The 14,245-nt window shown below is 44.7% G+C and overlaps 1 protein-coding gene across 1 annotated transcript; it reads right to left on the reverse strand.

Moving 5' to 3' along the window:
* Positions 1-332: 332 nt before the first annotated feature.
* kcng2 (potassium voltage-gated channel, subfamily G, member 2) lies at positions 333-14,245 on the reverse strand. Its single transcript, XM_062445732.1, has 3 exons — positions 13,678-14,245; positions 8,831-9,771; positions 333-1,946 (listed from the first exon to the last, which is right to left on the reverse strand). Exons 2-3 carry the CDS (start codon positions 9,656-9,658, stop codon positions 1,104-1,106), a joined length of 1,671 nt encoding a protein of 556 aa, XP_062301716.1. The 5' UTR covers positions 9,659-9,771; positions 13,678-14,245; the 3' UTR covers positions 333-1,103.

A 14,245-nucleotide genomic window follows, 5' to 3' on the forward strand; every position in this document is an offset into this window, starting at 1 on the left:
GATTGGGATGCTCTCTGGTCTTTTAGGAGCGTGTCTTCCTCTGCCTGTAGCGTCCAGAAACAGCTGGAAGGTGGTTTGGCCCCCAGGAGGTCCCTTTAACCCTTGTGTTATATTCGGGTCATTCTGACCCATCAGTCGTTGTGACCCACCGTCGTATTGCGACAACTTTACCGCATACAAAAACAAAGTGAAGCATTTTCTTTTAACCGTTGGGCTGTCTCAGACCCCCCACATTGCGAGAGTTAAAAGAAAATTATTTTTATTTCTTTATGAATTGGGTAAAATTAGGTAAACACAACGATGGTTCGTTATGAACCTTTGGGTCATGTGACCCGAAGGCAGCACAAGGGTTAAAAGGGTCCTCCCCTGATATCTGCTCTACAATTCATATGGGTTCACTCAGCCTTTATCGGATTACATCTCGTCTTGGTCCAGGACCATTCCTGAAAACAGATGCCATCTCATTATCATCATAACAGATGTGTAGCTCGAGAGACCCTGGACAGATTTGCAGAGAGAAACAATTTGGTTATGTTGTGGAAGCTTTCAGTTCCCTGAAACTTGCATCTTTGGATGTAACAAAGTGTAGATTGGATCACCCTGGGGCCCTGACAAGCAGGTTTTAATGCCATTTATTAAAAGATGCTAAACCTGAGTCTAAAAGCAAAGAATACTAAAAATGTCAAATACTAATACAGCCAAATAACCTGTCCCAGAGTTACCCCCCCCCCCCCCCCTCAACCTAAATGAGCACATACTAGTAATATATATTTTCATTCTCTCTGCTTGGTCCCCATGCTTTGTGGAGGGCTTCAGTCACCGTCTGTATCCTGTGTGGATAATCCTTCATTGTCAGGCTATTGTCATTGGTCAAATACTGTGTTGTCCTCTGACAGTCTTGTCATCCGGTCAACTTTGTACCACAGACGTCTTTAAAAAGACGCTAGCGGCTTTCTTATAAAATCTTAAAAACCTCTCATTTTATGAACCCTCATGCACGGAGATTACAAATATTAAAGGGAGTGGCCACCTGTGAAGATAACTCCATACCAAGTCTTACAAACATTCGTCCAGCCAAGCACGACGGACTCGAGACACAGACTTCAACTCGAAGTTTGAACGGACTTTCCGATCTCGGAGGCCCTCTGAGACGCGAGGGCCATCGACTTCCTGCGCTGCGCGGCGGATATGGCGACAGCCTCCGTGATGCCGTGGAAGCTGTCCGTGTCCTGGGAGTCCTCGCTGTTCTGGGACTTGGTGCTGTCCTGCGAGTCGGGCTTCTGCCTCAGCGAGCGCATCTGCTCCTCCTTCAGCTCCAGGTAGGAGCGGGAGAAGGTGTGGAAGATGGAGGTGACGGGGAACGCCATGAGCAGGATGCCGCTCAGGATGCTGGACAGCGCCACCACCTGGCCGGGGATGCTGCGCGGCACCATGTCCCCGTAGCCCACCGTCGTCATGGAGATGACGGCCCACCAGTAGCTTCCCGGGATGCTGGTGAACTCCTGCTTGGCCCCCAGCTCGCTCTCGGCCAGGAACACCAGCGGCGAGAACAGCGCCATGGCGACACACAGGAAGAGGAGGAGCAGGCCGAACTCGCGCGTGCATCTCCTGACGGTCAGGCCCAGCGTCTGCAGGCCCAGGGAGTGTCTGGCCAGGCGCATGACATAGAAGATCCTCAAGGCTCGCAGCACCCTCAGCACCAAGCCCACCTTCTCCAGGTAGTTGTTCCCGGAGCCGCTGGGCTTCTCTCCCACGGACAGAGAGTCCACGATGAGGGTGACGTAGTAGGGCAGGATGGCCATGACGTCGATGATGTTGAGGGGCGTTCGCAGGAACACGCACTTGCTCGGCGTCTGGATGAAGCGGAGCAGGAACTCCAGGGAGAACCAGGCCACGCACACCGTCTCCAGGACGAAGATGTTGCGACATCTCTGAGAGCACTCGCCCTGGGAGGGACGACACACAAACAACAGACAGCGCTGAGTTAGGCGATGACGAGTCAACTTTAACGGGCCCACGTTGCAACACTGTACATGTCTGTTATTCTATATGGTGGTAGTCTTGCTGAAAGTGAATGTGAGCGTTGTTGAAGGAAATGGGGTTTAAAATGGGACAATGCATTAAGAACAATTTTGGGGAGAGCCCTCATTTCATGCCTTGTCTGAGTGACTGGTATTCACAGCTCATTAAGAGATTTTGGGGATAAGCAAACTATTGCCATATGATCAAATCTTTCATTTACTTCGGACGCACTGAATCAGCACCAATCCCTTTAATGTAAGCAATTTTCCAGCCTGTGTGAAACGAGCATCATCAATTTTTGAAAGTCTAATTACATGTGATTAATGGGTTATGATTTGAACAGTCCCAGAAGATTAAGAGTGTTGTGTGAGCAGGCATGCGTGTGTGTGCGTGTGTGTGTGTCCATAGAGGTTCAGATATCAGTGTTTTACATCCATTTGTCCCCAGTCCTCTGTAACAACTTATTGTTAACTTATTGTCTACAGTCTTTGTTATTAGTTTTTTAGAGAACATTTCTTTTTCAATCTGTTCTCTGCATGGTAAGCATATGTTGCTCTGCTAAAGAACAAAGAAAAAACTGATGAATATTAATACAAAATTACTACCAGTAAAAGATGCTAAACAGAAAGCCCACACAATCTCATACACTATATTGCATATGTACTGTAGGCTACTGTATACACTGCATACATACCCAGAGAAATTAAGTAGGCTGCATCTGCATTCTAAGACAGAAGAAAGGAAAACAGAGCTTGGGGACTGTTTTTATTTCACTAAATGTGATTTAGGCAGCGCTGTATGAGCGAAGGTGTGTTGGCAGAAGACATCAGCGAAATGATAATTCACAAAAGAGCCAAGGAGTTGTATCCCGACTCACAACACAAGCCTTCCACGTCTGTTCATCTCCAACAGACTGCCCTTGCTTTATAGGTACAAAGTATGTCACCAAATAGAATGTGTGGGCTACGTGTTTGTGTATTAATGTGTGTACAATATGTGTGTATGTGTGTAAATGAAGCAGTATGGCTAAGTCAAATTTGGTCAGAACATGGAACATTTAGTTTAGTGGTTCACTACTGCCGTCCTTTGATAGGAGAGCTTTCTAGCCGAGTATTGTTTGTATGCTAGGTTCCATAATAAATGCTCTGCTGTACACTGAGCTCTTGTAAATCAAATTAAAAACACACAATTATCCATTCCGGCGAGAACAGGACTCTGACCCCCACTGCTCTGTAGACAAGCACACCCAAACAGCCGGAAGGATACCAGCAACCTCTGATCTTCAAGATGTTTGTGAGTGGGCATGATTTACAAACAGGCTTTGTGCTTAGTGCAGGCTCTTTCCATGGAACAGAGAAGCTTTTAATGGATTTACCCTATTTACCACTCCCATTTTATTCACCTCACTGGCCTTTACTGGGAGATGGCCGAGTGTGAGTGATAATATTACTCTGGCAGCCATATTGGATTTCATGGCTTTTCTCTCTTTTCATCATTTATCGTCTCATCAACCAGGAAGAGTTCAGAGCTAACAGCTTTTCAGCACTGCTGTAAATATTTCTACCACCAGTACTTCAGTGTTAATCAATGAAGCCTGAAATAAATCCAATCCTCATCATTCAGAGCCTCGCATAGATGATTCATTTTCAGCAGACAGCTACATCCATATAACAGCATGTTGGTAAACAGTGTTCATACAGTTCTGTACAACCAGCCCAGCTGCAAGTGTGAGTGTAGAAGCAACCTGAGCTGTGTCAGACAGAGTTGACACTGGTGAAGTGGTTAAAATATTCTAGGTTTTTTACCAATTTCTCAAAGTTTGAAACAGCACTGAAACTCAGCAAAGTTTGAAGCAAAGTGTTTGTGAGAATTCAGAATGACGGAGACTCCGACAAACATGAGCAAGATCCCGGGATCACGCTGGAATGTTTCTCCGGACATTCGTCTCATCTATTTTCCCAATTATTTGATGAGGTTCTGCCATTGGTACAATACTTGTTGGTCACAGAATACATTATGATTGTAGGTGCCTTTTTACATAGAAAACTCTCCCACTTTTTTAGGCCTGCTCTTGCCTTGAAGACCAGCTGCTAGGTTCTGGGCATGGGGCCATAACTATGCCTGCTGATAGCTGGACCTTGTAGTTTTCTATGAAAGAAGCATATATACTTCTCTCGCACTCAGACCCCAATTATCCAGATTTTCACATTTTGGGCCTAATATCTTCTACATTTTTGTGGTAATACTCATCAGTCAACAGCTTTGCATCTGGTTTTCAGTAATATAGCATATACAAGTAAAAAATGTGATTAAGAGGTTCATTTTCAATCATATAACTCCATAATCATTACCCATCTTCATAATTACAACAGTGTGATGTTTTTTCCACAACACTGGAGGTTCAGCACACCACTGCGTACGAACGCCTCATTTCACTGTCTTGTGTGTGAGTGGGTATGCGCGTGCGTGTGGTTTCCTGTGTTTAAAATGACCCTGCCAGAGAAGTCTAATCTGTCTTAGAAATTCTCATGAGAATCAGTTTCTATCATTCTCTAAATCATGGATATTTTCTTTGGAAGAGGCTTAATATGCAACCACAAGGGATAAATGAATTTAGGAGCATCTCTTCAAATCCATTCCAATATGCATTCTGTTTGTCCTCATTTATTCGTTTCTCAATACACTGAAATAACTTATATAACTCATACTAAATTCCATTATTCAGGACATTGGCTCTGGTCCAAGCAGTCTTTCTGCCTGTCAACTTTTATTTACAAGGGTTGGATTTTGGCCCGGGGGGTGGGGGGCTGGAGGAAGGCCTGGACTCGCTTGTAGAACAGCCAGCCTGCCTGCCTGCCTGCCTGCCTGCCTGCCAGCCAGCCAAGCTTACAGTCAAGTCAAACTGGCTGCTGCCCTCTGAGGTTCTATTCAGACAGAAGTATTCTGGCTGTGGTCAGCTGCTTGGGCATCCCAGGCCTATCTCAGCTCCCCGAGCTGTGCTCCTGCACCATGACGGACAGACAACACTGCTGCTCGCTGACACTGGGTGTTTGTGTGTGTTCATAGAAAGAAAGAGAGGGAGGTAGAGAGCAATATACAGTTAGGTCCATAAATATTTGGACATTGACACAATTTTCATCATTTTGGCTCTGTATACCACCACAATGGATTTGAAATGAAACAATCAAGATGTGCTTTAAGTGCAGACTTTCAGCTTTAATTTCAGGGTATTTACATCCAAATCAGGTGAACGGTGTAGGAATTACAATACATTTTATATGTGGCCCCCCCCTTTTTAAGGGACCAAAAGACAATTGGCTGTCCAGCTGTTCCATGGCCAGGTGTATGTTATTCCCTCATGGGAGTTCGTTATTTCATTGACAAGGAGCAGATAAAAGGTCTAGAGTTAATTTCAAGTATGGTATTTGTGTTTTGAATCTGTTGCTGTCAACTCTCAATATGAAGTCCAAAGAGCTGTCACCATCAGTGAAGCAAGCCATCGTTAGGCTGAAAAATCAAAACAAACCTATCAGAGAGATAGCAAAAACATTAGGTGTGGCTCAATCAACTGTTTGGTACATTCTTAAAAAGAAAGAACGCACTGGTGAGCTCAGCAACACCAAAAGACCCGGAAGACCACGGAAAACAACTGTGGTGGATGACAGAAGAATTCTTTCCCTGGTGAAGAAAAACCCCTTCACAACAGTTGGCCAGATCAAGAACACTCTCCAGGAGGTAGGCGTATCTGTGTCAAAGTCAAAAATTAAGAGAAGACTTCACCAGAGTAAATACAGAGGGTTCACCACAAGATGTAAACCATTGGTGAGTCTCAAAAACAGGAAGACCAGATTAGAGTTTGCCAAAAAACATCTAAAAGACCCTGTACAGTTCTGGAACAACATCCTATGGACAGATGAGACCGAGATCAACTTGTACCAGAATGATGGGAAGAGAAGAGTATGGAGAAGGGAAGGAACTGCTCATGATCCAAAGCATACCACCTCATCAGTGAAGCATGGTGGAGGTAGTGTTATGGCGTGGGCGTGTATGGCTGCCAATGGAACTGGTTCCCTTGTATTTATCGATGATGTGACTGCTGACAAAAGCAGTAGGATGAATTCTGAAGTGTTTCTGGCAATATTATCTGCTCAGATTCAGCCAAATGCTTCAGAACTCATAGGACGGCGCTTCACAATGCAGATGGACAATGACCCGAAGCATACTGCGAAAGCAACCAAAGAGTTTTTTAAGGCAAAGAAGTGGAATGTTCTGCAATGGCCAAGTCAATCACCTGACCTAAATCCAATTGAGCATGCATTTCACTTGCTAAAGACAAAACTGAAGGGAAAATGCCCCAAGAACAAGCAGGAACTGAAGACAGTTGCAGTAGAGGCCTGGCAGAGCATCACCAGGGACGAAACCCAGCGTCTGGTGATGTCTATGGGTTCTAGACTTCAGGCTGTCATTGACTGCAAAGGATTTGCAACCAAGTATTAAAAGTGACAATTAGATTTATGATTATGTTAGTTTGTCCAATTATTTTTGGTCCCTTAAAAAGGGGGGGGGGCACATATAAAATGTGTTGTAATTCCTACACCGTTCACCTGATTTGGATGTAAATACCCTGAAATTAAAGCTGAAAGTCTGCACTTAAAGCACATCTTGATTGTTTCATTTCAAATCCATTGTGGTGGTATACAGAGCCAAAATGATGAAAATTGTGTCAATGTCCAAATATTTATGGACCTAACTGTATATGACTGAATGATGGCACTACAGTAGCGCTTACATCAAATCCGGCAAGAAAGAGGCAGAATTACGGTTGCTCTTTACAAGAATGTGCAGTTCCACTCATTTTAGCACCTGGGAACGGTTGAAGCCATGTGTTACTATAAATGAGCTATTCACTTACACCCCAAATCTCTCACACTGTGTGAAGCTTTGGATATACACTGGACCTAGAGCTGATTGAGCAGGATTGTCATCGCCACAACAGTATACCACACAGTTTACAACAGTCAAACACGGGATTCTAAAACCTGATCACAAATGATGATCAGATCCCTGCACTTTAGTAATACCACTGCAAATAGCACAGACCCTCTCTCCTCTTCAGTTGACCCTATTGACGGTACCTCAGATCCAGAACCCCCCATTAATCAAGGGAGACCTATATTTATGGCTCCATCTTCATTCGGAGTGCCAGGATTTATGGCCCTGGCCGGGCAGGAACCCTGGGCAAGAAAGTACAGAAGGGTACACAGGAGCAGAGAGCTCAGACCCCGAACCTTTCTGAGACACGGACACTGTCTCACAGCAGACCCGTCCAAACTAGCCCTGTTTATATCGAGGTGTGAAAGTACACCACAGAGACTCAGTGCTGTCGGATTTGTCCTATTTCTCCACAGTGAGCCAGGATGCTGGTACATAAACTCACGAGGTAGAAGGTAGAGATATTTTGTGTATGGGGGCCTGTGAAAGTGTAGCTTCTTAATACCTCACCAAGAGTGTGGACAAAGTAGACAAGCTAAGTGCTCATATGACAGCTCATACCTCTGTAGCCTCTGCAGATTTGGGAAAACCATTAGTTTCTTGTTTCAATCGATCCCTTTGAAGTGGAACGATTACTTTATGAACTCGAGCTCTTCGTGCGTGTGAGATCAATGGTTATTTGGGTGTGATTCTGATATGGCGTGGAAACAAGGATTGTTCCCAGTTCTCTGAAGATGTGAGGTGTTCTAACAGGAGATGAGCCAGTTGCGTCCATGAGAGTGTCTGGCTTTGGGCTTCACCCCCCAGCGCTCTGTGACGGATTTGTCTTTGAAGACGGTGCACTTCCTCACTCTTTCTCCCCGAGCCTCTCTGATTTGGATGTGTTCCTTTGATAGTGGGAGCAGCCACGGGTCTTACTTTAATCATCCTAAGCTTTATTGATGTCATTCAGGAGGTGAATCGACCCCGCACAAAGACACTAGTGAGCTACAACTCAGAGGTTGCTCTCGGTCTCAGTCTCTCTCTCTCTCTAGATGTCTCTCTCTTTTACTCTCTCTCTTTCCGATCTCCAACCATATTTATTCTAAACATAAAGAGGCTTAGAAGAAGATATCTTTCAGTTTAATTTGGTAAACTACAGTTGTTAGATCAATAGCACTAGGTAGCAAGGTTCAGTTCCTCTGAGACAGACTCTCAAGAGGAAGTCTTCTCTCTAATCATTAATACAGGACCAGGAACCACAGGATGCACTGCTGTTAGCCAGATTAGTGTTATAATCATAAGTAGCTAGGAGGAGGTGTAAATTGGAAAACTTTCTAATCACAAGAAGTAAACGGTTTTGAAGATATATTTAGATACAATTAATATTTTGCCCTCTTACTGTATCTATAATATCTTGAACCCATTTGAGCGCTTAGGTGGCTGATACAAAGGAAGGACCTCGGCCCTAATTTATAAACCTTGCGTAGCCATGTACAAAACGTTTTAGTACTATAAAGACAACACTCAAGTTTGCATTCCTAAGACTGGAACTTGAGACTGCGCCGTGTGCCATTGCTGCTCTCTCAGTCACTTTAATGTAGAATATTGAAAATATCGCAAATGTAGACTGGCAGGATGGGGAGTTCCATTGTCACTAACAAACTACTACAGTACTGAAGAAAAAGACAAAAGGACAGAACACCTATTGATGGTTTTGTTCAATGTAATCACAGTTTGTAATGACCCTTAAGTGAATATGGCTGCTCTGTGCACCAGACTCAGGCTTCCCCCATAGATCATGAAAGAGAAGGGGAGGTTGTTAGTGGTAACTCACCCTCTCCTCCTCCTCCCTCAGGTCGGGCATGGTGCTGACGCAAAGCGTCACGGCCGTGATGGCCACAAACACCACCGACAGACAGGCGAAGATCTTCCCCGGGAGCCCCGACTGAGGGTTCTCCACCATGTCCCTCAGCCTGCGCATGCAGCCCGCCTTACGGCTCTCCTCCGGGCCCCCGACCCCGGGCGGCTGCTGGGACTCCTCGCAGGACTGCGGCGAGGTCAGCTCCGCCTCCTCGTCCTCCAGCCTCTGCTGCGCGCGCTGCTCCTCCTGCCTCAGCTTCCTGAGGCAGCACCACTCCAGGCTGGCCTCCTCCACGCCCCAGTACGCCAGCTCCTCCTGGAAGGACAGGGCGCACATCTCCCGCAGCAGACGCAGCTTCCCCGCCGCCAGGAAGGTCACGATGGTGCGGAAGGCGGACGGGCTGCGGTCGAAGAAGTACTCGTTGCGGGCGCCGTCGTAGTCGTCGCACACGTCCATGATCTCCTCCAGGTTGCTGCAGCCGCGCAGCTTGCCCAGGCGGGTCAGGGGGAACTCCTCCAGCGTGGACCAGGGGATGCGGTACTTGATTCCTCCCACGTTGACGATGGCGGCGCTGTCGGCATGATCCAGATCCTGGTCCTCCTGCTTGAGTTGGGGCTGGGGCTGAGGCTGGGGCTGAGGCTGGGGCTGGGGCCGTGGCCAGGGCTGGGGCAGCAACTGGACTCGCTTGTAGAACAGGCCCTTGGCAGAGGAGACCTCCTGGGTGCTCTCCAGGGGGTTGAAATGGTAGGTGGTGAACTGGTGCTCTGTGCTGCCAGCCAGAAAGGCCACCTCCTGGTACATGTCTGCAGCTCAGCTGGGGGACCCTGCCTGGGCACACTGCGAGATGGGAAGGAGGGCTTCACTGGCCAAGGGGGTTGGAGTACAGGTCACCCATCCAGGATTATAGCTTGTCTCTGTGGAAGAATAAGACAGCTGTGTGATTCTAAATGAATTCCCGTCTACTAGGCAATGAATTTTTTTTTCAAAATCCAGATCCTACTTCGCACAAGATGACCCACAAACATATTTGCTATACGAAGACCTCTGTGTCTGACCCCGTGTGAAAGTGGTTTCGTTCACCGCGCGTGGGGTTCTCATTGGCCTGGGTTTTCATTATTCTTAATTGCTGTGTTTTCATTTGTAGAGACAGCAGTCAACTTAATTCCTCTAAAGGCTTGTTTGGGTCTAAATGCTGCAGAATCTCAGGGAGAAGCAAATTAGTGTCAGCCTGAACCTTAAATGCTGAGGAATCAATTATGTTGCTTTTCTATTTAATGCATCAGCGGGGCCCTAAATAAGAAGCTTCTCTTGAAAGCATTCTTTCGCAAGGTTCACTAATTTGAAACAAATTCTGAGTAATTAACTAGTGAATGTAGACAATGCACACTGAGTAAACATTAAAATAGAAGACTTGCAGATTGCTGGTATGCATAGAAACATCCTCGAATTCATCTGGAGAGGACGACTGCAAAGATGGCACCTAATACAACAGCTGCACTGTAATGACCAATATGAATCATATCCTGTTTTCTACATTCTACTTCAAAATCATTCATTATTCAAATGTGGAAACAGTCACTGTCTAACAGTGACACAATGTGGCAATGCGAGTCTTAAAAGATTCATATGAAGCACTCACAGATCACATGAAATCATGGTGAACTGCTGTCACCCTATATTGTCTCCTCAACAATGCACATATGCCCTGAACATATGAACAGTTCAATCCAAGGAAGAGAGGTGACTGTGATGGAATAAAACCTAAAAGATCGGTGCAGAACAGACACACAAGAGCTTTTATCTACATCTCTTCCAGAGTAAACCAAGAAATGGATCACTTATCACTGTGTTTGTGCTCCTATTGATCCCAGTCTGCCCCCAATGCCCCGGGTCCACTGCAGACATACTCTCACTATTTACATTCACATTTACATTTAGTCATAGCGACTTATAGTAAGTACAGGGACATTCTCCCCGAGGCAAGTAGGGTGAAGTGCCTTGCCCAAGGACACAACGACACAACGTCATTTGGCACAGCTGGGAATCGAACTGGCAACCTTCAGATTACTAGCCCGCTTCCCTAACCGCTCAGCCACCTGACTCCCTCATTATTACTCACTATTGATTCACCAGGATTTGTTTTCCATTATGCGAAACACCACTGGCCCATTCAAAGCCACTTCAGTAGACAGCAGGATCTAATGGGGCAGAATAGGGTAGGATGACAGGCAAAGAGGAGGCAGGGACCAAACGTCAAAGACAGGGGAATGGCTTTACCTTGTATGCAATTTACTAGTGATGGGGCAACGGGAGCTAGAAAGTATTTCATGGTGTGTGTGTGTGTGTGTGTGTGGGGGGGGGGACTGTCTGAGAAAAATACTCTGAAATAGAGAAGTAAAGAGACATGAGAGACGGATAACAGAATTAAAGTGTACACCTTATTTGTACTTCATGCAGGAAAGATAAATGTTAATTTGGTACCAACCACCACCACCCACTGCTAACCTTGCAAGATAGCTGGATTAGCAAGACCATGACCAAGCGAGACTTCATCTTTCCAAGCATCAAGTTATCCATTTCCTTATGAGGAACTACTGATAGATGTTGACAGACATCCAATAGCGTTGATTCATCCAATAACCTGCCAATAATCTTTTATTGGCAGGTGCCGGCACTTTTACAAACATATTCCAAGAATGACTTCCCAGATGGTTATGGGAAACATACCATCTGGCAAATCAAGTTATCACCCCCCCCCCCCCCCCCAACCCCCAAAAAAGGACACAAATACAGATTCTAACAGGGTTACTTGCAGGTTGAACACAGTGGAAAATGTAATTTCACTCCAGTGCCTTTGTGGACTGGCTTAGCAGAGATCCACTCACAGTTCCAGGTTTTACCAGGTGGAAAACAAGCTACGGATAGAGTAGTAATTATTATGGTGCCATGTTCTGTGTTTTTACCAGCTAGGACTCTACTCTGTGAATCTAAGAATGGGAGTCTGTGAATGCAAACAACACATAAACACAATGTTTTAGCAAATTTATTTTCTGGTGCAGTGACCTCTTTCAGCATGATGACAAAGCCTGGCTGTAGTTTTTATATCCATGGCAAGCTTTTAACCCTCGTGCTGCCTTCGGGTCACATGACCCAAAGGTTCATAACGAACCATCGTTGTGTTTACCCAATTTTACCCAATACAAAAACAAATATATATTTTTTTCTTTTAACCTTCGCAATGTGGGGGGTCTGAGACAGCCTAACTCAGTCCTCAAAAACATGGGAACTAAGTCCATGCTTGACAAACTTCTAAAGGTCTCACATGGCCATAACGGTTTCGACAAGTCTAAGATGGGGTATACAAATGAGGACAGGTTACTGAAGTTCCAAAATCTAATTATCTTCCTGAAAGAAAATCGTCTATAAGTTAAAAAGAAATCCATGACTGCCTGGAGGGTCCTATAAATGAGTTTGCGTGTCACTCGCTCACTACACTGCTCCATAGCTGTGACCTATTTGGGGACTGTTTCATTTAAGGAAAGTAATTACAAAACACATTTGGGGGACAATTAATTAAAAAGCTTGTGGAATTAACTCTAAATGTTCACTGAAATAGATAAATATACTCAAAGCTAGTTAATTGCTTTAAGATTATCGAAAAGTAAAAAAAAAAAAAAAAAAAGAGAAAACATTCAACCAACAGGATTCCTTCTAGTCACAGCACTTTTCTCCAGAAGATCTTGCTGGGTGTTACATTACCACAGTCAGGGAACATTCCTGTTTCAAACACTAATGCATTGAATAAGATAAATCAACCTAGAAGCAAGCATTTCCAAAAGGAGCCAGGCGGTCTGCATTCACATAGTTAGAGGTTGGGGATCACTACACATTTAGGCTTTGCATTTGTTCATTTGCAAGAATTCCGAGGAATTGCAAGACACTGTAACAGATAAATAGCCTTCAGGTACAGCATGTTTGAGTCGGCACTTCACAAAGACCAATATAAAGAAGGAGCAATTGGCCACAACACAAGCAGAATTTCAGGTACAGACCCTGTACCTTTAGACACACACAAACACCAGCATCTATTCTGAATCTTCTATACTTCCCACACAGCACACCCCAGAATTATCTTGTGTGCAACGTTCAAAATTGGGTTGGACATCACACGCATCTGTGTGTGGTTGCAGGGCACCTGCGCTCTGATTGAGGATGTCTAATAGGACATGCAGACACACCTGCAGCAACTCAGTGATCCAAATTAAGGATTACATATTGTAGAGAAGCAATGCATACAGTAAAATATACATGCATCTGAAAAGATGTGCAACTCTTAATCTGGGTGGTTCATCTGGAAGATGAAACGACCCATGTGGTACCATCAAGTGGAATGTGCTGATAAGAAATCGTAATTTATGTAGATAAAGAAAATACTTTGTGCGGTGATTGTCTGGGACATATGCCACAGGAATAATGTACCCATCTGTAGGCAACTGTATTTCAGATTTCATTTTGGCAAGCTTGCAAAAATCAAATAGCTGCTAGTTACCGTTTACACTGTAGATAGTATTGAGTGAAAACTATTGAAGGGTGATGTAAACACTTTATCTGAACAGTTTTAAATTGCAATATATGACACCACCTATAACGTTATTTTCAGTCTAATATTCGCAAACAGTTTTTGCTCATACGTAGGAACAGCCCGTCAGTTGTGTGCAAGTCACATCATAAACTCTAGCCTAAATACGTGGCAAAGAATACATATTTACAAACAGTTCGCTAAAATTGTTAATGATCAAGAAAATACAAATGATATTCACCTTTAGAAAAACTACCGTCTGTACGCTTGTGTCCATCCGTCTTCTCTCTACGCTTCAATATTGTTCAAAATATAAGGCTATTATAATCAACAAATAACACACACCTCAGCCGATCCAATCTTCTGCAGCGTGCAATTGTCCACAACATTGTCACAAACTCAGTTTTAATCAGTTCAGCCGGATTCCAGGTAACGTCACCTGCCACTTCCAACCTCATACAACAAGGCAAGTTTTAGGGCTTGGTAAAGTTACTGCTCTCCACAGCAGGAACGGTGTGAAGCAATAGATAAAATATCTGTAAGCTAAACATTGAGAAACTTAGTCCCGAAACGAAACCCTTTGTGTATAGGTAACGAATCCGTCAAAATCCGTGTCTCCATCTACACATCATCGTAAGGGCAACCGCGGTGAACAACGAAGGTTTGTGAAGATGACTCGGTAAGTGAAAGGGTGTTGCCGTCCTGTATTTCAGTTTGAGGGACCAGACTGCTCACGCGCGTGTTCGTGCGGCTCTTCAGTTTCACCATAGACATAATATACACGGACGCTTACTGTTTCCAGTGAATAC

This window comes from Osmerus eperlanus, chromosome 20 (genome assembly GCF_963692335.1).
Source record: "Osmerus eperlanus chromosome 20, fOsmEpe2.1, whole genome shotgun sequence".
In the NCBI taxonomy this organism is placed as follows: Eukaryota; Metazoa; Chordata; class Actinopteri; order Osmeriformes; family Osmeridae; genus Osmerus; species Osmerus eperlanus.